We start from the raw sequence: 25,239 nt of genomic DNA on the forward strand, positions 1-25,239 counted from the left end.
GCTCATACGAGGGCTTCGTGATCACCAAAATCAAGGGCGTCTTTGTGTCCAGCTGTTTACGCTCCTCCAAGGTGAACATTGGAGCAATTCAGCCTAATGATGGAGCAGTTAACCGGTCGGAAGGCAGTAGTCATTTGTGGTGACTTTCTACGTCTGGGCTGTGGAGTGAGGCAGTAGAGCAACCAACACAAGAGGGTTTATCCTGCAGGAAGCTCTAGCGAAGTTGGACGTACGATTGTGCAATGCAGGTTCTGTTAGCACATATCGGAGAGACGCGAGGGAGTCTATCATCGACGTCAAATTGCTGTAGTCCTTCAGTGACGGTGAACATGGATTGGAGAGTATGCGAAAAGTATGCGCATAGTGACCATCAGGCGATTTGCTACCGTATCGGTCATTTGAACCATGTTGCAGCACGGAGAAGGATGACCGTCAAGTGAAAGTTGAAGACGAAAGCGTTCAACAAAGACCGTTTCGTTGAGGCCCTTCCGCCGAACGGCGGGATCGAGAACAGGGATGCGGCTGACCTAACAAGGGTTGTGACGGCTAGTGACGCTACAATGCCGTGAAAACTGGATCCACGCAATAGGCGGCGTCCAGCTTACTGGTGGAACAAGTCGCTTAGCACGCTACGCACTGCTTGTCTCTTAGCCAGAAGACTGGCTCAAGGAGCAATATCGGAGCCAGATAGGGAAGAGCGCAAGGCAGCGTTTGGGGAGGTACGGGCCGCTTTAAAACGGGAGATCAGGCTTGGCAAGTCAGATTGCCACAAGGAGCTGTTCCGAGAAGTAGACGCCAATCCCTGGGGCGACGCGCACCGAGTTGTGAAAGCGAAAATAAATAGCTCGACGACGCCAACCGAAATGTGCCCGGACAAGCTGAAGATAATCGTTGAGGGTATCTTCGCGAAACACGATCCAACTACCAAGCCACTGACACCATACGGCGAAAAAAAAGGAGCAAACACTTAAAGCGCTCAGATCCTGAAGACCTACTTTCAGAGCTGAGTGCGGCTGTACGAGACGAGCCAAGGGCAGAAATCAATGCGAATCACAGCGGACTTTCCCCAGTGCTCTATTCTCTGTCCAACTCTTTGGAATGGGATGTACGATGGAATCACCGACACCTCCACTTGTAGTAGTGGAGGTGTCGGTGACGGAGCGATAGACGCGATGAACGGGGTCAAGCTGCAAAAGCTTACTGCAAGACGGAGGTATTGTTGGTCAGCAACTACAAAGCTGTTCAGCGGATGCAGATCGACGTCGGAGGGCACATGATTGCTCCAAAGCATTCACTGAAGCAATTGAGAGTGCTAATCGACGATCGGATAAGCTTCAACAACCTGCGAAAAGTCGGTGAAGGCAACGAACGCAATAGCGAGAATCATACCAAACGTCGGCGGTCCGAGAAGCAGCACGAAACGTCTATCTACTGTTTCGTCATCGATACTCCGATATGAGTCCTGCCTGGGGAGCTGCGCTAAAAACCAAGCGGAACCGTGAAAAGCTGAACAGGACATTTCGGCTGATGGCCGAACGAGTTGCAAGTGCGTAAAGAACAATATCGTCGGAGGCAGTATGCATTATCGCCGGGATGGTCCCCATCTGCCTTACTCTGGCTGAGGACGTGGAATGCTACCAGCGGAGAAATGCTCGTAATGCAAGGAAACTGATCCGATTAGACATGCTTCGTCGCCCCTTTGCTTGGAATGTGTGAACGTGCAAGAGACACTGGAACACGTGGTCTTCGAAGGGCGAAAGGACCAACAAAGTCAGCCATTGGCTAAAAAGTCGTCGTCAAACCACAAATTGGATTTCGGAAAAAAATCCGCCACCAGGGAACTCTTCATCGGTGTAGACTAGGTCCCCCGCAGGGGACCAGTTGAGTAGTACGCGACGTAGCACCGGGTTCGGGTCGTCGGGGCACACCCGGTTGGTTGGCTCGGTTTCGGGAGAACTTCTCTCGCTGGAGAATTCTCCGACGTAGTAGGCTAGGTCCATCGTCGGGGACTAGACCGAGTAGTTCGAGAACAAGTCGGGAACTCAAGCCGAGTCGTGGTGCCGAATGGCACAAGGGAGCTGAAGGGCTCGGTAAATTAGACAACCTGAAGTTGCTGCCCACATTGTCTTTGTAGGGGAAGAGAAATATGTCTCGACCCATAGCCAGCTTTCCGATTGCCATGCAGAAATTGTCAGTCTGTGTGGATGGTGGAGAGCTGGTGGTGTGTCGAGGAGTGGTGCTGTAACCCTACTGAAGGAACTAACTACTAAGTAGTTGAATTATAGGTGCTATGCAGAGTATGCACATAAAAACCCCTCCCCGAGATAATGCTGGATAGGGCACGAGCAGTGGTTTTTACCGGGTCGGGTAGCAGCCCAAACCCGTTCCCTGAGATGTTGGGTTTTGAACATTATTCCTGCTTCTCAGGGTTTTTTGGAGTTCTTGGACTGCACAAAAAACACACAGACATTTGCCGAACTCGACGAACCGAGGAGACTTAGCCCTCCGGGCCTCGCTTAGGAGCTCGATTTTCAGAGTGATGGCATGGCCTTTCTACAGGAGAAAGGCAAAAACAGTTCAATTGCGGGTACCCCTTAACACTAACATCATCAGCAAAAATCAAGGGAGCCAAACATTTGTAAAACAAAATCATGTCATCGATTTTAATGTTTATTCCAGTACTATCGATGAATATCGCTAAAACCTGTTGTATCTTTTTAATCAGTCGGAAACATCAAAATAAATATTATTCCTTCAATATAAGTCAAAATACCTCTAAATGCAAAAGTTCTCAAAGTTTAAATGCTACACCAGGCCTTGCTTCATTCATCAGCATAGGTGTTGTGATTGACAACAGTTGACAGCAAACTGTTGTCGTGAGCAAACGCGGACTTATAATAATTTAAACTCCGATATTCGGAACCAGCAAAGTTGTACCCACTAAACTTTGTCCTACCCGCGATCGCAGAATTCATAACAAAAAAATGTTGCTATTGAAGTGACTACGCTACAGCACTTACAAGTCAGCAACGTGTCTTCGTGGGCACCGATTCCGCTCAAACAGCACAAGACATAGTCCAAGAACACAACATGAAACACCAGCTAGAACACAACGGAAAATGCATTCCACTGTCAATGGAAGACGGATCTATTGAGGTTAGTGTTCAAGACCTCCGCCCGAGCACAACTAACAGACAGCTAGCATACCGGATGCGTGAGTAGGGGGAAATCATATCAATCCGTGATGAAGTCTGGAAAGATTTCTTTCCTGGTGTCCCAAACGGAGTTAGGATTATGCGCAGGAAACCGATACCGTCATATGTGACGATGGATGCGACTATGACTCTCATAACCTACACAGGTCATTTCGCCACATGCAAACATTACAACCGACAAGTTCACTATGCTAAAAAGTGCTCTGAGTACGCAAAATCTTTGAAGTCAGCAGTCGTTTAACACTAGCCGAAATCGTGAAAAGTGGCAACAGTCGGTCATTTTCACAGCAGACTCTTCATATCTCTGGCTGGAAGTGATACCGCAATAATAACCTAGCCATCAGCTGAGACCAGTGATCAGCAACAAACAGTGACTATCAGTACTTCCCAAGCAACGAACGATGATCAAATCATAAACGTTACGAGTCCCTTTGCCAGCTTCACAGACGAAAGCAACGATTTAACTGCAGAGAAAAACAAAACCAGCACAAGTGCAATACAAAAAGGACCGGCAACACCTCTTGAAAATATAAGAAACAATGAAAAATGTCGTCCCGGCTTGACACAAGGCTAGAGCCACATCACACTCGATCGACTTCGCGCAACAAACATTGAGTAGGAAAACCAACCTGAACCAGTCCCGTTATAGCAACAACAAAAAACGTATGTGAAAACTTTTTCTTCTCCAGTAACAACTTTGAACAGTACATGTCAATCCGAAAAAAATTTTGATACTTCCACCCCGAGCAAAGTCGAACATCAAAATTACAACAAGAAAAATCAATATTTTGATAACCGCATCAAATTGAAATCTCATATTGCTATCAGTTTTAGATTTTTTAAATATGACATCAAATTTCGATATTATTTTGCTATTTTTGTTACTTAGAAGAATTTTCTATATTTATATTTCTTTGGTGAGTATATATTTTGCTATCAATAAAAATTTCTACATCTCAATGAGCTTTCGATTTACTCTCATAGCAGAATTAGTTATCTGTTTGATGTCATAGGACAATTTAGCCGCTCTCCATTTTGATCTTTTAACCGTTAAAACGACCAAAATGACAACAACCTGAGTAATAATTTGCCGAACATCACAACAACAAGTTTAGTTTTCAATTTGTTGTCAAACTCTGCTCGGGACCCTCAGCATGTTCTCACCGTCCCCAGCATCCCCCGATGCTCTGCTGCTATTCGTCGTGTCAGCGAAACATAAACAAACCCGATCAGAAACACATAACAGAAATATTTCAAAACTATACCTCGCATTGTTACTTGTTATAAATTTCGGTTATTTTAACTACTAACGAGACCTAATTTATAACACAATATGTTACAAAAATTGCGTCTGTTATAATCTTGTTATTTCCTTCTGATCGGGAATGCAGAATGCATATTTAGTTTGCTGCAGTTGCACTCAACAACCATTCGTCCAGTTTGTGCAACATTCAAATGTTCACGCAAGCGCCCATCGTCAGGAAGAAAAAAGAAGTTCATTCTGTGACACAATTATTACGCTCCCTGATCAGAATGAAATAACAAGATTATAACAGAACACAATTTTTGTAACATATTGTATTATAAAGTAGGTCTCGTTAGTAGTTAAAATTAACAGAAATTTATAACAAGTAACAATGCTAGATATAATTTTGAAATATTTCTGTTATGTGTTTCTGATCGGGTCTGCTCCGCTCATTCTACGATCGCTACTATTGCGATTCCCGACAGCTACGAAGTAATAACCACATTAAGGGAAAAATACTGCTTCTTCAACGGAACTATGCGCAGCAAACGCGGTGTTGGAACAAAGCATACATCGGCGGAGAAAGTACATTAATTTTCTACGTTGCAAATAAAAAGACTCGACGAACTGAAGCTTCGATCAAAACGTTGCTGAATGAAGCTAGTACAATAAGGGATCCAAATGAGATACATCGGAGCGTGCAGGACTATTTCGCGAACCTGTACTCCACAGCTTCGATACAGCAAAACACATCCCAAACGAGAATCACAACGATCGCATACTGAGTGAAATTTCATCAATATTACAATATATTACAAGGAATAAAAGCAAGCAGTTCACGCAAATCTACGGGTGTCGATGGACTACCGAAGGAATTTTTTTGAAATCATTGCATGTGATCCAGCGGGAGTTCACCTTCATCATAAATGAAGCTATGTCATCCCAAGCTCCCAAGGAATTCTTTGATGGCATTATTGTGCTAGTGAAAAAGAAGAAAAGTGACGACAGCATAAAATCGTATAGATCGATCTCACCGTTGAACACCGACTATAAAATATTCGTTAGGATAATAAAAAATAGAATGAGTCCCCTGTGCTAGTGCTTAGCATAGCATAGCATAGCATATACAACCGCACACATCATGGGTGGCTGATACAGTGAAGTCTTTTTTACAATAATATAGTTCACTACACACCTGGCCATGTCCTTACGATCGCCAAAGGGAAGGAAATGTTAGTTGAATACCTACTTAAGAAGATGCGGGGAACCCACGCAATCTCCATAGGCATTACGGATGTTAGATTTGGTTAGTAGGATAGGAAAATGGGATTTGGGGTGATTTTTATAATAAGCAACATAATTGATAATAAACAAATAAATTAGATTGATCTCACCAGATTTGTTTGGCTGGGCTGGAAAAGGTAATGGTTCCAGACACCACCGTTCAACCACCTCCTTCTAGTATTTCGCTGGTGGTGTTGACAACTGTATGCCAAGTCGGACGTGCAATTTTTTTCGTAAACTGCACTCAAGCCAGCTGTCGCTGTTTCACGTCAATGCATTCGCTTACATGCTGCAGCTCTTCCTCTTCACTGGTCCTCATTACAAGTGATGTGTTGCAAACGGACATTTAACGATCCAAACACTTCATATCGACATCCGAATACTGCTTCCGAAGGACAACATTCTATAATCCGTAGCAAATCGATACCGATGACTGTAACTAACGTTTCTACCAAACGAGTATGTATAAAAGATCACGGAGTTTTGTACACAAAACGTTCATACGCACTCGTACGTGCAAAACCACTTTTAAGTTTACGAAATGAACGGCAAGAGAAAAAACTAAATTGCAGCACAAAGGATTGATTTTTCGGCAAAAAAAAGAATGAGTCCCCTGTGCTAGTGCTATCCAAAAACCAAAAATGCTGTAATGGGAAGCGAAACATTTTTGAAGCTACCGCCCGAATACTGGATCGCATCTGCGAACTTAAACAACAGCAAGAAAACAAAATGTCATTAGCTTTCGACTTCGGCCATGCCTTCGATAGAGTGAAGCAGTGGTGCGAATTTTCATTTTCAAATGCCAACTTTCAGCTCAATCAAACCCAACCATGATTCAAATTCAAAGCCTCCCTTAATCATTCACTTTCAAGTTGGCGGGATTTTCATAACCAAACCGTACGTCTTCATTTCAAATTGATGTTTTTTCATTCACCAACCAAAGTAGTCATCTGCTCTGTAGAAGCCAGTTTAGGTTAAATGTTGACATATTTTACGTTTTCAAGCGTACATGAACAGTAAGAAGTATGTTCAGAGTAGTTTTGCTTGAAAAATCTAGTCAATATCCCAGTACAGAGATATTCACTGGGTAAATGAAATCAAAAATGAAAGGAATATGAATGAGCAGCTCGACTGTTTGAATGAATGATGTAAACGAATAACTGCGAATAGAACATAGTAGGGCATGATTTGAGATTTATTCTTCCTTCAAGTTCAAAACAACCTGGTGAAAATTTGCAGATCTGGAGTGAAGTACAGCTTCCTTGCAAAAACGATGGGAAAAATGAACTCAGGAATTGATAAATCTCTTAATGTTCTCCAAAGTTCTGATCAATAGGAAGCTAGGAAGAGAAATCAAAACTCAAAGGTCAGTGCGTCAAGGTGATCCCATTTCAATGATCTTGTTTGTTATCTATATACAACATTTGCTCGATAAACTGCGCAGACATTTTCCGCATGCAGTACTGAACGCATATGCGGATGACATATCTATGTTCGTCGACAGCGAATCTCAGCTACTTGCAATTCGCAATACCTTTGCCAATTTCACAGCTGTTTCTGGAGCAATACTCAACACACAGAAGACTAACGCCCTAAAGATCGGCACATTGAATATGACACCATGTAGTGACTGGTTACAAATGCAGTCTTCGGCGAAAATCCTCGGAATCCATTTTGCCAAAGACTTCTCAAGCACTGTTGAGCAAAACTGGCTTGCGGTTCTACGAGGAGTTCATACAGGCATGTGGATGAACAACTCCAGGATTTTTAATTTTTTTTTGCGGTCTGATAGAACTGCAGCTTATAGCTTAGAGATCTCAGTCCGTCCCACGGAACAAAGTTTGCAAAATCGGACGAATTAGCAACTGTTCGCCAAGTAAACACCGGTCCTCGCGAGAAGGACTAAATTTTGCGCCTGTTTGTCTCGAAGTAGGGTAAATTGGGGAGAGATGCCGCACATTTCTAAAAATCGATCCTGCATCAATGTAAACCATTCAATATTCGAAGAAATCATTTTTGTCAACAGCGACAAGTTTCTAAAGTACTGTAAAATGGTTTTTGTCATCAAAAAAAAATTCATGAAATTTTCACGAACATTTAAAAAAAAAGGTCATTGCGGGAGAGATGCCGCATGTGCGAGTGAGACGCCGCACCATGGTCACAAACTGAAAAATGGCGAACAAATTTTTTTTAGCTCTCGTTGATGTTTTTTGTGAATGGGGTGTCCAGCTGAATTTCCTGAAGTTCTAAACCTTTAAATCGGCTATCACCTACACTTTTCTTAAGGGGGTACTACCATTTCTAGAAACAGTTTTTTATTCGACATTTAAAAAATATTTTTATCTTTCGCAACCTTGTGTAACGGTTAAGTTTGAGTAACTTAATTAAGGGTACTATTTATCTATATGTTTGTAAGAGCGATATATACCTATGGGTTTTTTAAAAGCAGTTTTTGGCTCTTTCTCCCAACAATAAATTTATATAGCTTAGGTTAGTTCTTGAAAGATTCATTTTGAAAAAAGCAATAATTCCTTGAAATTTTCGTTTTTATCATAATATGGACATCACTACAATGGATTCACCCTCTCGTAGGTTGACGGGTTTGACGGTATTGCAAGCATCTTTAAGCATATTTGAGCAGACAACTGCTTTAAGATGGTTATTGCATTATGCCTCGATAGTGGTGCATCGAGGAGACCGAGAGGGCTTATGGGCCTTTTTTATGTTTTGTGTTATTTCATACTCTGCACCAGCCCAAACTAACAGTCAACTAAGAGCCTGTGCACACTGGCGTGGCCGATTGGCGGGTCGCCGTGGATTGACTTTTTCTGTGGGCTGTGTTTGCAGACATTGTTCAACAGCTTAACGGCTGTCTTTTTGAGTGGGAGTCATTGTGTGTCGATTTATCGGTCGACCTCGTCAACGTGCACAGGCGCATTAAAAAAATAACAGTTGAACACTATTAGTTGTGTTGTGTTGTAATAATTGTAGTTTTTAGTACTAGTGTAAAATTATGTGCTAGTCGTATGTCTATCTGTGTATGTGTTCGTCTGAGTATTTGTGGCATGGGTCAGGGAATGGATGCAGAACTGGCTTATATGATAGAATAGTGGGTAATCCTTCTTTGGATCACTTTTTACCGGTGTTCAATTCGTGCATTCGATTCGACTCATTCGGATTGGATAAATGAAGGTACGATTAATTTACCGACGCACATCAATCATCCATTCCCGGTCAGCATAGCATGAGAAACTTTTAACGGAATGCAATTGTCGTTAATAGTAAATATATATATATATATATATATATATATATATATATATATATATATATATATATATATATATATATATATATATATATATATATATATATATATATATATATATATATATATATATATATATATATATATATATATATATATATATATATATATATATATATATATATATATATATATATATATATATATATATATATATATATATATATATATATATATATATATATATATATATATATATATATATATATATATATATATATATATATATATATATATATATATATATATATATATATATATATCATTTTCTGGCATTTAGACGATTCCAAGTAGTTTTATTGAATGTTACATGTGTGTTGTTCAAATAATACTCAATAATAATACTAACTCTTCTCTTTATTTCATTTTTTTTTTATTTATTTTCGGTCTCATGCGTCACATTCCTCTGATGACCTCTCCGAGTTCATTCATAAAAAAAGGTAACATTGCTGCCAACAATGACTATTCGCTACCATCAGACGTCGCCAGGTTTTAGAAGAATTGAGATGTACTCTCATACTCAATTGAATCAGATAAGTAGGAACGACCAACAAACTGCAAGTAGCATATTACACATGTCTTATTTTAACACATTAAATATTGCTAGTATTAACTTATTATTTACAGGTAACACACATATCTCAACACACAACACTTCCCATACACACGTAAACATTCAAACACTGTTATGTGCTAGTCGTATGTCTATCTATGTATGTTTTCGTCTGAGTATTTGTGACAGTTGGGTCAGGGAATGGGCGCAGAACTGACTTATATGATGGAATAGTGGCTAATACTTCTGGTGATCAATCTGAGCATTTGGTTCTATTCATTCGGGAAAATCGGGTTGGATTAATTAGGGTAAAATAAATTTACCGACGCACGTGAGTCATCCATTCCCGGTCAGCATAGCATGATGAAAGTCTAACAGCATGCAATTGTCGTTAATGATAAATATGCAACATTTGCTGCATTTAGGCGAGTTTGATTGCATGTTTTTCTATTCTACTTCATTAGTCTGTTTCTTTTGTACATCTATTAGTTTGCTTTTCCATTATTTATGTATACCAAAATAGTATTGTTCAATTTATACACTTCTAGTCAAGCTCTTTGCATCTTTTTTCTTTATTCGGCATGTTATGATTCCTTTTATTAGTACATCGCTACTATACGCTATCTATACTCATATAGGTACAAACGCTCGTGTTCTTCGCGATAACACAAACCTGGCCACAAACGCGACCATGTAATTGCAATAATCCACATATACTTACGCCCGCGATTTCGCCTACATGAAAACACCCCGGTAGTTAAGTAAACGTAGCATCTTTAAACTTCCAAACGCGGTCTCAAACATTAACCCACCACTCGCGCGATCATAAAACGGCCACGTCCGAAAGTTTTACCAATCTGGACTTATACATTCAGTTGAACCAATCAAAAAAGTGACGCTCATGTTCACTAAATAACACGTTCCATAGTGACATGACCTAGAACTCAAGTGATATGCGGAAACGGACTACCATCTGTACCATACACTAAAAATTAAGCATCAGTTTCACGGTCCGCGCGCGATCAAGCAAGAATACACGCTACATCATTATATAATCAAAATTATACACGCGAAGTCACATACACGTGACAAACACGTTAATATAAAAATGCTTGAGCCCTTCGTGACCATCCCCAGCACCTACACCCGCGATCTCGTAAACATGATAACATCCCGTTGATAAAGTAAATGTCTCAGCTCCTATAAATTTTCAAACGCGGTCTTAATCATGAATGTAAAAACTCTCGCGGTCGCACGAACATGAATCGGTCACTTCCGGATGTTTCTATCCTTGATATCAGCAGACTAGGTCCATGCCTTCAATTGGATCAATTAAAAAAAAGAAAGCTCTCATATCCATTGGACACCACGTTACATGGCGACATGACCGAGGACTCTAGTGATATGGGGTAACTTACTCCCTGTCAGAATGTGAATTGTACACCAAAAACAAACTATCAGAATGAAGGTCCGCGAAACCATCCAAGAACGCACGCGTATATAGGAAATGCCACACATAAAACGCCACGTTTCAAACGCTGTCTCAAACACGAACCTACAAACGTCCGTTTTCGCGCGCTTATGAATTGGTCACGTCCGGAAACCAACTCTCTGTCTTAATAACTTAGGTCCATACATTCAGTAGAACCAATCAAAAAATAAAGCTCATATCCACTGGACAACACGTTCCATGGCTACATTACCGGGCACTCTAGTGATATGGAAGATCTCACACTCTTAGCATCTTAGCAGTACACCAAAAAATAAAGTATTAGATTCACGGTCCGCGCGCGATAATCCAAGAACACACGCGAATATGCGAAAGGCACACGGCTATAAAATAGAATTCATGCACGCGAAGTTACATACACGTTAGCACACGCGACATACAAACGCACACGCGATCGAACACGTTAATGTACAAATGCTCGAGCTCTTCGCGATGATACACGCGATCGCGAGTCCCTACGCCCGCACATACCTGAAGCGTACAATGAATATCACATTCAGAATCACGGCCCGCTACAATTGGCCTAATGCAGTGTTTTAGTGGGCGACATTGCCTGTCTCGTCTGCAAATTGTAGTATGTGATTCTGACGGGGAGCCCTTCCGAGAACCTAGCTCTACAGCTCCAGTAGGACAACTCTCGAAAAAAATATGGACATAACTACAATGCATTCACGAAAATTAGTGCCTAAAACTTTAAAGAATAAACCGAAAGAAACTAATACTTAGATACATATCGCCAGTTTAAATATATAGATAAAAAGACTCATAATCCTATATGTCACTGTGTTAGGTGCGTTAGTTTGTGGATATACCTATACCTAACACAAATGTTCATTTAATGACATTCCGACATGAAAAAAAAACTTTTTAGCTATGGATCCTTCGCCATCATATGCGGCATCTCACCCGCAATTTTGATGCGGCGTCTATCCCAATTGTAGGGGAGAGATACCGCATGACGACATTTTCCTCTGAAATTATGGATGATCGTGCTCATGATCAGAATGCCTTCTAAAAGATCCCAGCTATTCCACCGATACATGATTTACTAAAAAAATCGAGCAATTTAAAAAAAATCGAAATTTTAATGCGATACTGAAAATTTTCCACCCCCCGTTATGCAACTGGACGCACATAATCATTAATAAAAGTTCCGTGAGTTAATAAAAAGGATTATTTTACATCTCCAGTGTTGTAATTCTTCGCAAGACAATATCACAATATCATATTACAGTATAAAAGTGACCCCATATACGAGATATAGAGAGTGCGGCATCTCTCCTTACGCAGCATCTCTCCCGAAATTACCCTACAGGACAAGTGATAGAAGCAACTTCCTGTTATTTGTATGAATTTGATTGCCGGTTGAAAAGTGGCAGGTTGATCCGCATTCTAGTTGAATTTGTGATGGGTGAACTTCAATATCTTTTTGAACTTCAATATCTTTTCGGAAAGCTGTCTGCATTTTTATTGCAACTGTTTTGATCGTAAGCGAATCATTGAGTCAAACATTGTATATTTTCATTAGACAACACTATTTGTTTTCGTGGCCAATTTCCAGATGATTGATTATGATGTATGCGAAAGATACCTTATGTTGCTGTTATTAATGGCGTAGCACGGGAATTTCTCGGTGTAATTTTGCAGATCTCGCTAAGTGCGCATGTGTTCAACTAAGCGTACGATAGGAAACACGTTAAACTGGCTATGGAATGAATTGATTCAGTTTCATTTTCCCGGAAATCTAAATTTCAAGCTCCACTACTGGGATAAAACTAGGAATTATTTATAAACTACGTACACTCATGGATGAAACGCGGTGGTCTAGTAAATGACGACTTTTGTCTACAAAGGGCGAGGAGTGTTATCCCACAAGTCTGCGTATGTCTGTTTAACCGTTGTATGCTCAACAAAAAAAACACCTTTAACAGGCCGACAAGGGTACCCGGGTACAAATTGAAATGCTCATAACTATGGCTTTCTTTAACCGATTTGTACACTTTTAGATGTTTTGGATTCATGAACTCGTCCACTTTTTGATTTTGTGAAGTTGAACCAGATGAATGTATCTGTTCTTGATAATCTGGATTTTCTGGAGTAAAATTAAATAAACTAATTTTCTAGTACTGGGGAATGATTTGAAAAGTTTAGTAATATCTTAGCAATATGAGTATCAAAACTTCAAATTGTCTAAAAGTCTGTTATTTGTTGTTTCATAATAACATATGGCAATTTGAATACGGAATGGGAATTTGAATACGGAGTGGCCACTCACGGTCCCAAGGGAACCTTCTCCGGAATGTCCGTTCCGGGGTCAAATCGCCAAATGATTCCAAAACCACAAGATACAGCCTGCTGAAGCAATTCCAAGAATTTTGAAACCCATATTGCTAGTATTCCATTGAAATTCTCAAGTAGTATCCCAGCACTGAAACATGCTTCCGGAAAGCCGGACTCCCGGGAACCGAATGAATGAATTACCACATTTTATTTTCAAGTCTAAAAGTGAATGAGTTGTTGAATTCAAAACACTCAAAAGTGTCAAAATCGGTTGGAAATTGCCTGAGTTATTGGCATTTAAGTTTTGTGGGTCTCCGGGTACCCTCACCGGCCTGTTACGTAGTAAAAGAAATCAGGAGCCCCTCCCCACTCTCCCTCTGACTGTATCAACAATATTATTAACCCAAAAGCTTGACTTAGGGAAGTTCTAAGATGTCACAAATTTTCAATTTCGAACTATGGATAAAACATTGGAAATTCATTAATTGAAACCTAAAAAGGTACTCGGATACGCCGTCGAACACATAACGGTGAAATGAACAAGGGAGAGAGGTGTTGGGTCTAAAAAGGTTGCAAATAGGTCCACGTGGTTTATGAATGGTTCCTGAACCACTTGAAGACTTAACTCCAGAATGGTCATTCCGGCACAAGTCGCATAGGATCGTAAATGATAATCAACTGATTTGTGTGGTACACTAGAAATGTAAGAAATATATAAATATATCATTACGGATGCTGGGAAATGGTCCATAATTTCCTTCGATAGCGTAGAGCGGGTAGTGGACACATTCCCAACAAATTTACTAATGCCGTAATCGAAGTTTGTGGACTATCCAACGTGTAGAATTTTCCATTCACAACCTGACTAAAGTCTAGTCCTTATGTTCGAGGATACCGGGTAAACGAGTCAATCACAGGTTCGCTTACGTATCCCATGACGAATACGCGACCATCCCGACCTCGGACACGGCTATGCGGCATTACGCCAGCATCGCCCAAAACCTCTTTTCGGTATCCCACTAACACTGTGAGCTAGGTTAGAAGGTACAACTTTTTTTTAAAGGTTATCAATGAATTATCAAAATTTTCGCTCTCTGTCCCTTTTTATGAAACTACAACACTAATGTAAATGTTGATGAAAAAATTTGTTTGTAAGAATATATATATTTAAATGTATGTGAATTTGTAAGAACACGTGTTTAAAAGAAACATGCAAAAATGTAGATTTTTTGTGGACTGAGGGGAGGGTCTTGGTACACATCACACTTTATTTCAATATTCACATATCTCAGAGTTGATTAAATAAAAACCTAAAACGTTTGTTGCCGTAGATGCGGTGTCGTCAGGTCTGGTTAAAATTTTTACATGTGCTCGTACGAATTCAAATAGTTTTACATCATTTACAGATTACCGAGTAGAGGTGTGATGTGTCGCAAGAGAGGAATATTCACCTAAACTGTCCGCTAAACATGTATCCAGAATAACCGAAATGGCACTAAAGCGTCCAGCTGGGTGACTTCAAATGAGATGCATTGTTGACAGAGCACCAAGTTGATGTGGTTTTATGCGATTCAAGATTGTTGATAATCTCGATACGAGCTATATTTTTTTGTGCCACTGAACTGAAATGACAGTCAACGACGGTTGTCATCATTACAGAGAAAATAAAAAACATTCTTTTCTTTTTACATTATCGGTTAAATAAAGACGTGTTTAAGTTTTCTTTCCGTTCATCTTTCCCGATCACGCGAATTGGAAGCGTCCGCCGGCATTTGGTTTTTGGGAGTCCGCTGTATAACCCAGGAAATGAGCCAGTATTAAATACTCCGTCCGCGCCAATCTAAGACAGTATGCACAATAAAAAAAATTTCCAGTGCTAATATATGAATACTTTATCGTTATGACTCCGATATTTAATAACTCGCTTAGTATGGTATATTTTATGCGTCCTCTACCAAGTTTTCCGGGTCCAGGATATCCAAAACTGCCCAAGTAATTCAGTGGGCTAGCATTTACGTTTTGTTTGTGATTACGCTACAATAATGCCATGCTCATTTGAGCCCTTGGAAAACCATAAAAATGGCTAAAATTGGTCTCACAGAGACCCACGGAATTTTCATGTAAATCCAAAAGCATTTGTGGGTGGAATGCCGCACTCGATGGCGTAGCTAAAATGTATTTTATTCACCTCAGAATGTCATTAAATGATCATTTGCGTCAGGTATACGTTCCTAATAAGATATATCCACAAACTAACGGACCGAACACAGTGACATTACTAGTGCCAACTAGACCTGTGCGCCGCCGCGCCACGCCGCCGCCGCCGGTAATTTTTAACGCACGCCGACGATCCATTTTTCCCGCGCCGAAAATTCGCGAACTCTAAAATTGTTGACTCATGATTTTATCCACAAATCTAGGAACATTGTCTATGGACCGAATATACGACGTTAACTGATTCATGATTTATCACATCTTGATCATAATTTGGTATTAGTGGTCGTCAATTGGATTACAGAATTAAAATAATCTTGATCTTTTCTCGAAAACCATTACACGACACTCGTTATATAATTAAAAAATCCTTCGTCAACTGGTTATGATTGTGAGCATATAAGTTTCAATTCACCATTCGTGTGCGTGAAATAGTTCACAAATTAAAAAAAAATCCACTTTCAAGATATATGTGCCTGAAATATACGATTATGTGCCTGATCCTAATCTTTGCACGTAATCAATTTCACTGGAACGCAGTGTATTATTCATTGATTTTTTAACCGATTCTTAATTCCTAATATGCTACACACGATTCACCAGTCGAGCTCGTGAAACTGTTCATGATGTAATTCATGAAGTAATTAATTTTCCACATAATCTTATTATACTTACGTAAACAATTACAAGGAACTCAGACTATTATTCATTTCTATGTGAGCTATTGTGTACAACTGCTAGCAGCCAGTCTCATAGGCACGAGCATTAGATACAAAGACATTACCCTGTTATTCCTTTGTTAAAATTCAGAGAAATGTTCCGATTTAAATGAAACTGCGGTGAGCAAAATACATTACCTAGCCACAGTTCATGTCCGTGAAAAAATTTAGAAAACTATAAAACACGTGACTCTGTGTAAAAAATCCAACGGTAAGCTCAAGACTAAAATATCACGATAACACGACGAGAATTTACGAAAATCGTTGCACGTCGTTCAATTCTTGACTGTTTTAGTCAATAAAGTTAATACAAATCAATGTTTCTTCGAGTTATGAATTAGAATCATAAAAATATTAAACATATTCAGACACAACCACCTACTAAACATTTGAGTATAATGTCATCTTTTTTGCGTGAACTAGCTTTATGAAAACACAAAAATTATTTTCCATACGAGGTTTATTTATAATTGATTGAATCGTGACCTATTTTAAATTTTTTTTCTCGAAGAATAGTTGAGCAAAGTGATCTTGACTTTTCGCGACGCTGGTGCACAGATGTAGCGATGCACAGGGTAAGATTTCTAGTCTCATAAATTATTCATCGTGTGATCTAGCCCAACTCAAGAAAGATTTTCAGTGTCAGTTGCACCAGCCCGGTGTCACAGACACATAAGACGTAACACGAGATGAATTTTCATCACTCGTAGAAAAAAAACGGACGATTTCAATTACAAATCGGTGGCGTTAGTGAAGAGATTTTGACACAGAGCTAAATGCGTTACTTAGTTTCCGCACCCACCCGAAAACGTTACGGTCTTTTTAATCTCATGCAAACCAAAACAAACAATATGGGCCGGAAATGTGAAATTCATTCTTGTCGAAGTGCCCAAGGTGGGAGTTGTTCACTACCATTTCTTAAGTTACAACACGATGCCGACCGGTGAGTAAACACATAACAGGATGTTAGTAATTTAATTGATCCGGTGTATCGAATGTATGCAATGGATTAAAATTTGTTGGTCCCCGGAACTGCTGGAGAAATTGGCAGGGTGCTACGAAAACTAGAGATACGCTCAGACCATTTTCAATCAGACTTTTTTAGTGATCAGTTTCAACCTAACAAGAGCTAACACGTCAAGTCGTGGAATGATTATGATTCATAGTAACTGTATGTTAAGGTTTCGTCAGGGTGTAGATCTGTATGATTCCAGCACATCGAGCATACTTTGCACTCAAGATAGAAGCAGATCGTACGTTGTAAGAAAATGTAGTGCCAGGGAATCGTATTCCTTATCATCGTGGCGATTTTGTACTTACAAGAAGTAAAAGTAAACACCAGCCTGGAAAATGAAGTAATGTGTCTACCTTGAAAGGTGTCCTTACACGATCATTAAAAGTGACATTAAGGGTACCTGATATCTGCGGGATTCTAAAAGAGCGACGGTAAACAACCCAGGGACAACTTGACAGATAGTGCTTGTTACATATATGCACCACCGATTTGATGGTGGCGCTAGTATGCCTTCTCTGTATGAGTACCACGAACAACGAAACGAAAAAGTTTCAAGAGAAAAGCGTGTTTCGTTACGTGTGTTATGAACGCCGTCAATGCGGCTTGAATAACATTTAGAAAAAGCTTATTCCAAAATGTGAATAAAGAAAACTATTATTAGAGAATAAATTTATCCCTAACTGAAAACCGTCAGCAAAGTTACATAAATCTTATTATATATTTAGCTGGAAGTCGTTGTTTTTAACAACCGGCTCTCTTCCTTCCTAAACATGTTTTGGTTTTCTTGTTGTGTGAAGTTTGAAATCGTAAAATCATTGGTGCTTTTTATCTCGAATGAATGTATGTAAATGTAAATGAAAAACATTTTGGCCAAGTACATCACCACCAAGCTTAACAATTCGTTTTGAATAGAATTTGTGTTTTTATCAGAATTCTAGCAGCAAAAAGAAATGGTAGAAATGCTTAAATTGATCCCACAGATATGGAAAATAATAAATGGGATGCGCCTTTTTCAAATTTTGCTCCATTCGAGCCGCCATGATTTCACCAAATCACCCCAAAATTTGCTTATGAATTCAATATATGGGAGCTGTCAATTGTCCCCGGGCTTACGGTAAAGATGACCAAATAGAAACAAAAAAACAATGAACGACAACAACAATTAATTTCCTCAAACAAAACAAAAACTGTTTTACCGTTGCTTAATTTCCCAAATACAGGTATACCTCGATTTAACATACTCACGATTTAACATACCCTCGATTTAACATATTTCGATTTAACGTAATTTTTGCCTCGATTTAACATACATGCAAATTTTTTTAATTTTTTTTCATTATCAATGTTACTAAAACGAAATGTTAAGAATCAATTTCAATTTTATACTATGATCCGCTTCCAATGCTTAAAAAAACATAATTTATTTTCGTTTTTTCGCTAGATTATGTTTAAGATTCTGAGATACAAAAACATTCTTATTTTGATACCGCATAACAAAATGAATACACGAATTTGTGGCTCAAGTTATTTCCTGATAATAGTTTTATGGGTTTTTATGCGTAAGATAGATAACTGGAAAGATATGGTTGATGGAATGTATAGGGCGGTGACGAGATATTGGCGGACGGTGAGTCCCACTAATAGGCATTGGGGCTGTAGCGGTTATTACGAAACTGTTGGAAATTTGTAATGAAGTCATTACAGTTCCTCGATGGTGGAGTGGTTAACGCACCCAACTAGAGCTTGAAAGGACATAAGCTCGATTCCTGCTTTAGATAATATCTTTTCTCAGGCTGTATTGAACAGGTAAATTTCTCAGTGCATGTGGACATCTTTCAAAAAAAACTTCGTTATGGATAGACTCCTCTTGCAAAAAAAATGCAAAAGACGATAATGAGGAAGATTCAATGTAGGACTCCTGGTAAGCTCACGGTGTTTATTTATCAATACCGGTGCTGGTCATTACTTAATGTAAACAGAGGAAGCACACAAAAGCAATGTTAGTCCGACACTGATTGTGATTATATTCATTTTATATTTCTGCGTATTCTGTATATCTGTATATATCACTCTCAACAACTGCAACGGGTAGAGAATGGTCGTTAGTAAAGATTGGGATTCGAATAAACTGTACTGGCATTTGCATACGATTCAAGATGATCGAAGACTCTGGATACATGGTCCCCAGGAGTACCATAATAAAGGTTCACGTTCAAATAGAAATCTAGGAGATGGATCCAATAAATGAAAAAGGAGATAGATCTAATAAAATGAAAACAAGATTTCCGTCTTTGTCGCCTTTTACAACGTGGGAGCAGGAAACAAGTGGATCAATTCTTGGCTTTAGCTATTACATGCTACGCGGCTAGTTTGGAGATTGATAATAGTGACATCAACATTCTAGCGAATTTCACCTCCATATACATAAGGATTAAACAAAAAATTTTAAATATTTTTTGTATTGTAATTAAAATGTATCTGTCGTGTACAAAATGATTTAATCAAACTTTTTCTTTAAGGAGAACTACAGCGCTACAATGGCTTGTTTTGGTTGTTTTTTTCAGCAAGTAGAACTCCTGTGCTTACAAAACTTCGTGACTATTCGTTTGCTCGTGAACTCAAGTAGTGCTCTCTTTTTGAATTCTGCGATTATCTGACGCACAGGTTTGTCTACCAAGATAAAGATGAGACAAAATAGAAACACAAATTTTCTTACTTACTAAAGTTAGGCATTGTGCTCTTCATGCACACAATGGTTAATCACTTTGTTGATGTTAGAAAGAATCTAGTGAACAAAATTTAACTAATACTGTACTGCTACTGTATTCTTATAAGTTATCCTGAATTCTGAGAAAATTTTGCGACGAACTTTATTATATGAATATCTGTTAGAATTGGCGAATACTTGGCAAGGTTAAGATAAATATGTTGTTTATGTTAAGAAGAGCAATCTAATTGTTTAATTGTGAATGTGGCTTCTATATCACTGTTAGGTGGATACAATCAGTAATATCCTCATAAATATTTCGTATGATGAACAAAAAAAATAATTCTATTCGAAAACAAATGTTTCTTTTGTGTTTCGATTTAACATAAAATTCGATTTAACGTATGTTAAATCGAGGTATACCTGTATAGAACAATAAATAATTATTATGGGTCATTGAAATACAGTCGTTACTCTGCATTCTTTCAATTTGTCCATGGTAATCATTATTTCATGCGAAGTCGTAGTATGCGACATCGACAATTTTTCTATTTCATTCTTCAAATTTTACAACTGTAAAAATAGTTCCACCTTTCATTTATTATCTTGCATTTGGCAAGCAGGGTGGGCACTATTGGAGCTTCAGTTGAAAAAAAAATTGATATGGTTGCGAGAATTACATTTTGTGCAATGTGTTCAACAGATGTCGCTAGTACATCGTGGGCGATGATTTTTTTAGATTTTCTTTAAGCTGTAACGTTTGTTTGTATGTGCTGTGAAGTCTGTTACAAAATAAACCGAAAATTTGGGAAACGAATTGTACTGTCAATATTTTTTTTTAGTTACATAGGCGTCAATATTCGTCACGCCGAAACACGCCGGCGCGCCGCCGCCGATAGGGTCCAACGGCGTGACGCCGCCAACGCCGCCGCCGCCGGTCAAAAATGTCGCTTACGCCGCCGCCGATTAAAAATGCATCGGCGCACACCTCTAGTGCCAACATTCAAGCAGGCTTCTACAGCCATTCTCTCAGCTTTCGTTGTTTTTGTCAGCTAATAAAATGTCGGATAGTGAATCGATTTTTCGAGGATTTACAAACGAAGAATTGCACATCGCACCGTGTTGCTGATATCAGTGCCAATAAAAATCAAACATCACCACGCGTACTATATCAACACCGCCATTGCGAGTTCGGAGACCAGGAGATTGATGCCAAGAAAACCGTTTTGAGGATACCTTCGCCATAATCATTGATACATTCCGCAACATTCCCGTCACCTACTCTGGGTATTGATTGGGATTGCTCTGATTTTCTTATTGCTGTCTGCTGATGGCAACAGTCCACACCACCTGCTCCATTGTCTGTGGAACAACATTCGTTCGCGGCATTAACGTCAATAGCCGCTTACCAGAAACATAAGAATTGATTCCTTCTTTCAAAAATGAGCAATTTTTTAAATTTGTATACCAAATAGACGACGCAAGTAAACTGGTGATCCACTTGTTTCCCGGTTTGCTAAAAAATAAGGGTTGATTTTTTTTCAATTAAGAGCAGTTATTGAAATCTATACACCAAATAGCTCTCGCAAGTAAACAAGTGATCCACTTGTTTGGCCGGTTTAATCAAACTTAGCGCTTGATTCCTTCTTTCAAACATGAACATTCAAACTTTGAATCTGTATGCGAAATAAGTTCACAAACAAACTGTAGATCCACTCGTTTCCCGGTTTACTCACATTTAGGGGTTGATTGCTTCTTTCAATCATGAACAGTTCTTTGGATCTGCATGCAAAGAAACTGTTGATCCACTCGTTTGCCCGGTTTATTCAAACATAAGGATTATTTCAAACAAGAGTTATTTTTTGAATCTATATATACTACCTAAATGGTTCTAGCAAGCAAACTGTTGATCCACTCGTTTTCCCGGCTTACTCTAACTTGGGGGTTATTTCTTTCTTTCAAACATTTCTATCAATCTGTACTGATCCGAGCTGCAAATTTTCAACATGTTGTTTTGAATTTGAAGGAGGAACAAATCTCAAATCATGCCCTACTATGTTGAATTGCAATTTTTTGTTTGCATCTTTCACGCTCAAGCATTTTCCATTCATTTTCAATTTCATTGACCCTGTGAATATCTTTCTACTAGGTTTTTCAAGTAAAACTACTCTGAACATACTTCTTACTGTTCATGTAAGCTTGAAAACACAGAACATGCCAACATTTAACCTAAACTGGCTTCTAACGTATGCGGAATGAAATTTGGACAACGCTTCCAGCATTAAAACAAAAACGCAACCCTGCGCAAGACCCCGTACTAAACGTCATACTCTAGGCACACTTATTTTAAGCATCCAGTGTTAATTTCGACCCGCTAGGAGAAACCATGTGAACAAAATGACAGCGAACGGCCAATCTGGCACCTAGCTGTTATGCCAAAAAAAAGTTTTGGCGCATTGGAGGATTATGGCATATCTTTTGTACAAAAGGCTGATAACCCTCCAAATGTACCGCAATTGCGTCCAAATGAGAATTTCTGTGATAATTTGATGCAGAGTGTATATGCCAGTAATTTTTGACCTAAAACTAACAAACACGATAATCAAAATTAAGAGATTAAGAACATGCCAACATCAATTTTTTCGACTCCTTTGCAAAAAGTTTCTGCAAACTCACATAAAACTTCTCGAATGGACTCAATTTTTATGCCACATTAAGTTAATAAGCTGACAAATGTTTTCATATAGAGAGAACATTTAATAAAGGGCTTTCTACAAAAATACTGCCTTTTGAATTTTGTCCAAATTTTATTCCGCATACGTTACAGAGCAGATCAAAACTTTGGTTGGTGAATGAAAAAGCATGGTAATTGTCTAGTTTAGAGACTTTAGTAATAGAGGTCCAATTTTAATGCGGATTTTGCCAAAAAGGTGTATTTTAACCTAAATAAACCGAATCCAAGAGCGGAAATGTAAAATTATTAACCAAAGTTTGGTAAATTGAAAAAATAAGTTGTGCTTTATAATACTCATAACAGTGACAGTGCTTTAACAAGTGAGCTTATACTGGGAGCTAGTGTGATATCCGAGGCCAAGGATTCGAAGCGGCGCCAACCCGCTGAGGATCCGTTGGACGAGGCATTGATTACCCACTGTTTGAATTGCAAGCGAACCTGCGATCCTCTCGTTTGCCCGGTTTACTCAAACATAGGGGCTATAGCTAGTCAAAAGCCGACTGAGCGGCAGCGAAGTCGGACAGTGCACTAGAAAGCGATGTGACGTAGCCACATTAGTAAGTGTTCGGTTGACTCGGAAGTGAATGGCTAAGGGAGGCTTGGAACTTGAATCATGGTTGGGTTTGATTGAACTGAAAGTTGACATTTGAAAATAAAAATTTGCGCCACTGGTACTGACATCGAAATGAATACACATTGTGACAAGTTTTTTTCGTACCATAAACCCATTGACCCTTATTCGAAATGACCGTTATGCCAAATGTCTTTCAAAGCATAGAATATACAGTTAGGTCAATGATCTTATTCCAAATAATTTAATTTCCAACAACCATATCATTTCTTATGCCTAACTGATTATATGTTCAATCAGTAAACATGCGCAACGCCGCAATGTCGGCGACATCGCGATGTTCCACCCGAACTACAGGAATGTGATGAATCACATCGATTTTCGAAAAATCCGCAATTCGGAACATTTACCCAACGTAGATTTTGACATTGAAACAATCTCTCAATGTTGCTTACGTCGTATAGACAATTGTCTTAAGATAACCCTACTTGGGCTAGGCCTGTGGAACCCTACGAATCAATCGAGCAGAAGATTCTAGTAATACAGTACCAAACCATTTGAAACTAATGAAGCCCATGTCAAAACACAATACAAGATTCAGTACTTACTTGGGTGGAATCACATCCAATATAGTTACACTTCGATACAACTTTTTATTTGGGTCAATTGCATCTAGTTCTTCCCCTTTGAAGTAGTGATCCTTAATAAAGCTGAAAACATCTTCAAGCAGTTCATTCAAGGAGCTGCGTTTTGTGTGAGAAGCTATTAATAGCAATGGACCTTTAACGGCGTGCGGAAAACTTTTAAGCAGCTTACGGGCTTGCTTTTCCGATTCTAATGCCTCCGCATAAGTCAAGTTCGGTTTACCAGTTATTGAACAGCTCCACACAATTGAAGAAATTAGCATAACTCGATGAAAGTAGTCCCTAGGGAGGAAAAAATACATGGAAAAATATTAACAGTGGAATCGTGTTGTAGTAAACATAGGTGTGAGTTAAACCCTGAATTTTGTAATGGCCTTTTCGTTGTCGAGTTTGCATTAAACCGGTGTAACACCACAGGAATACGATAACGCTAGATTGCTACGAAATTGCCAGCTGATTTTGCAACAGTACTACAAATTAAGTTATTTTCAACGAAAATTGTATATGGCCGAGTGTATAACAAGACACAAATCTTAAAAATGCTACTGGAATGGTTTGCTGTCTACGGCTACACACTACGGTCTATTGAGAAATTATGTTTCATTTTAGTACGCTTGTACAAATTATTTGTTTAAACTTACTCATAGTTACTGAAGATTTCGTTCGTCGTTTCACAATAAAATACTTCATCGCCATCTCGAAGGCGTTCAGGACCGGAGACCTTCTCGAAGAGTTTCCTTCGAAGTAGAGGCATTTTTATTCCTGCTACTTTGTTGGCACGAGTTGACTTGCTTCCAGGCCACTACGTTTGAGATGCTTTCAATGGCTTGCTGTTCCACAAAAACTTTTTCCTTCCCAGCAATAGTGATTGTCAAACCAGTGGTGAGATGTACCACTCACTAATTCGAATATTGTATCTCAACTTCACTCATCCGCTTTTACTTTTCACTGTTCTCACTTCTTATGCAAAATGTTTACCCGTTTGAATGGCGGGAAAAAAAATTCAGCTAAAATAATCACTTTTAGTATTTTTCAAACGCCCACCGTGTTTTCCACACTCGTTTGTACATTCTTTACCGAATTCACTCCATTACTCTCATGAGAAACACAATATTGACCACAAAACACAAACTAATCTACACCATCCAGAATCAACCAAACGCATAGACAGACCCTGCGATGAACGAAAAGACCGTAGTAAAAAATGGTCGTTTTGAAT

General features: G+C 39.0%; 1 protein-coding gene across 2 annotated transcripts in view; it reads right to left on the bottom strand.

The window, feature by feature from the left end:
• The window catches only part of LOC131695684 (bromodomain adjacent to zinc finger domain protein 1A), a 51,700-nt gene extending 26,479 nt beyond the window's left edge, over positions 1 to 25,221 (bottom strand). The window contains exons 1-2 of one of the 2 annotated variants that reach the window (XM_058984280.1): positions 24,662 to 25,221; positions 23,985 to 24,302 (exon numbers count right to left, since the gene is read on the bottom strand). In XM_058984280.1, the coding sequence (XP_058840263.1) occupies positions 23,985 to 24,302; positions 24,662 to 24,774 (431 nt within the window). In that variant the 5' untranslated portion in view covers positions 24,775 to 25,221. The remainder of the gene's footprint in view (positions 1 to 23,984; positions 24,303 to 24,661) is intronic. The other variant, XM_058984210.1, reaches the window with a different exon arrangement.
• Between the last annotated feature and the right edge of the window lie 18 nt (positions 25,222 to 25,239).

The sequence above is a fragment of the Topomyia yanbarensis genome, chromosome 1 (genome assembly GCF_030247195.1).
Source record: "Topomyia yanbarensis strain Yona2022 chromosome 1, ASM3024719v1, whole genome shotgun sequence".
Taxonomy (NCBI): domain Eukaryota; kingdom Metazoa; phylum Arthropoda; class Insecta; order Diptera; family Culicidae; genus Topomyia; species Topomyia yanbarensis.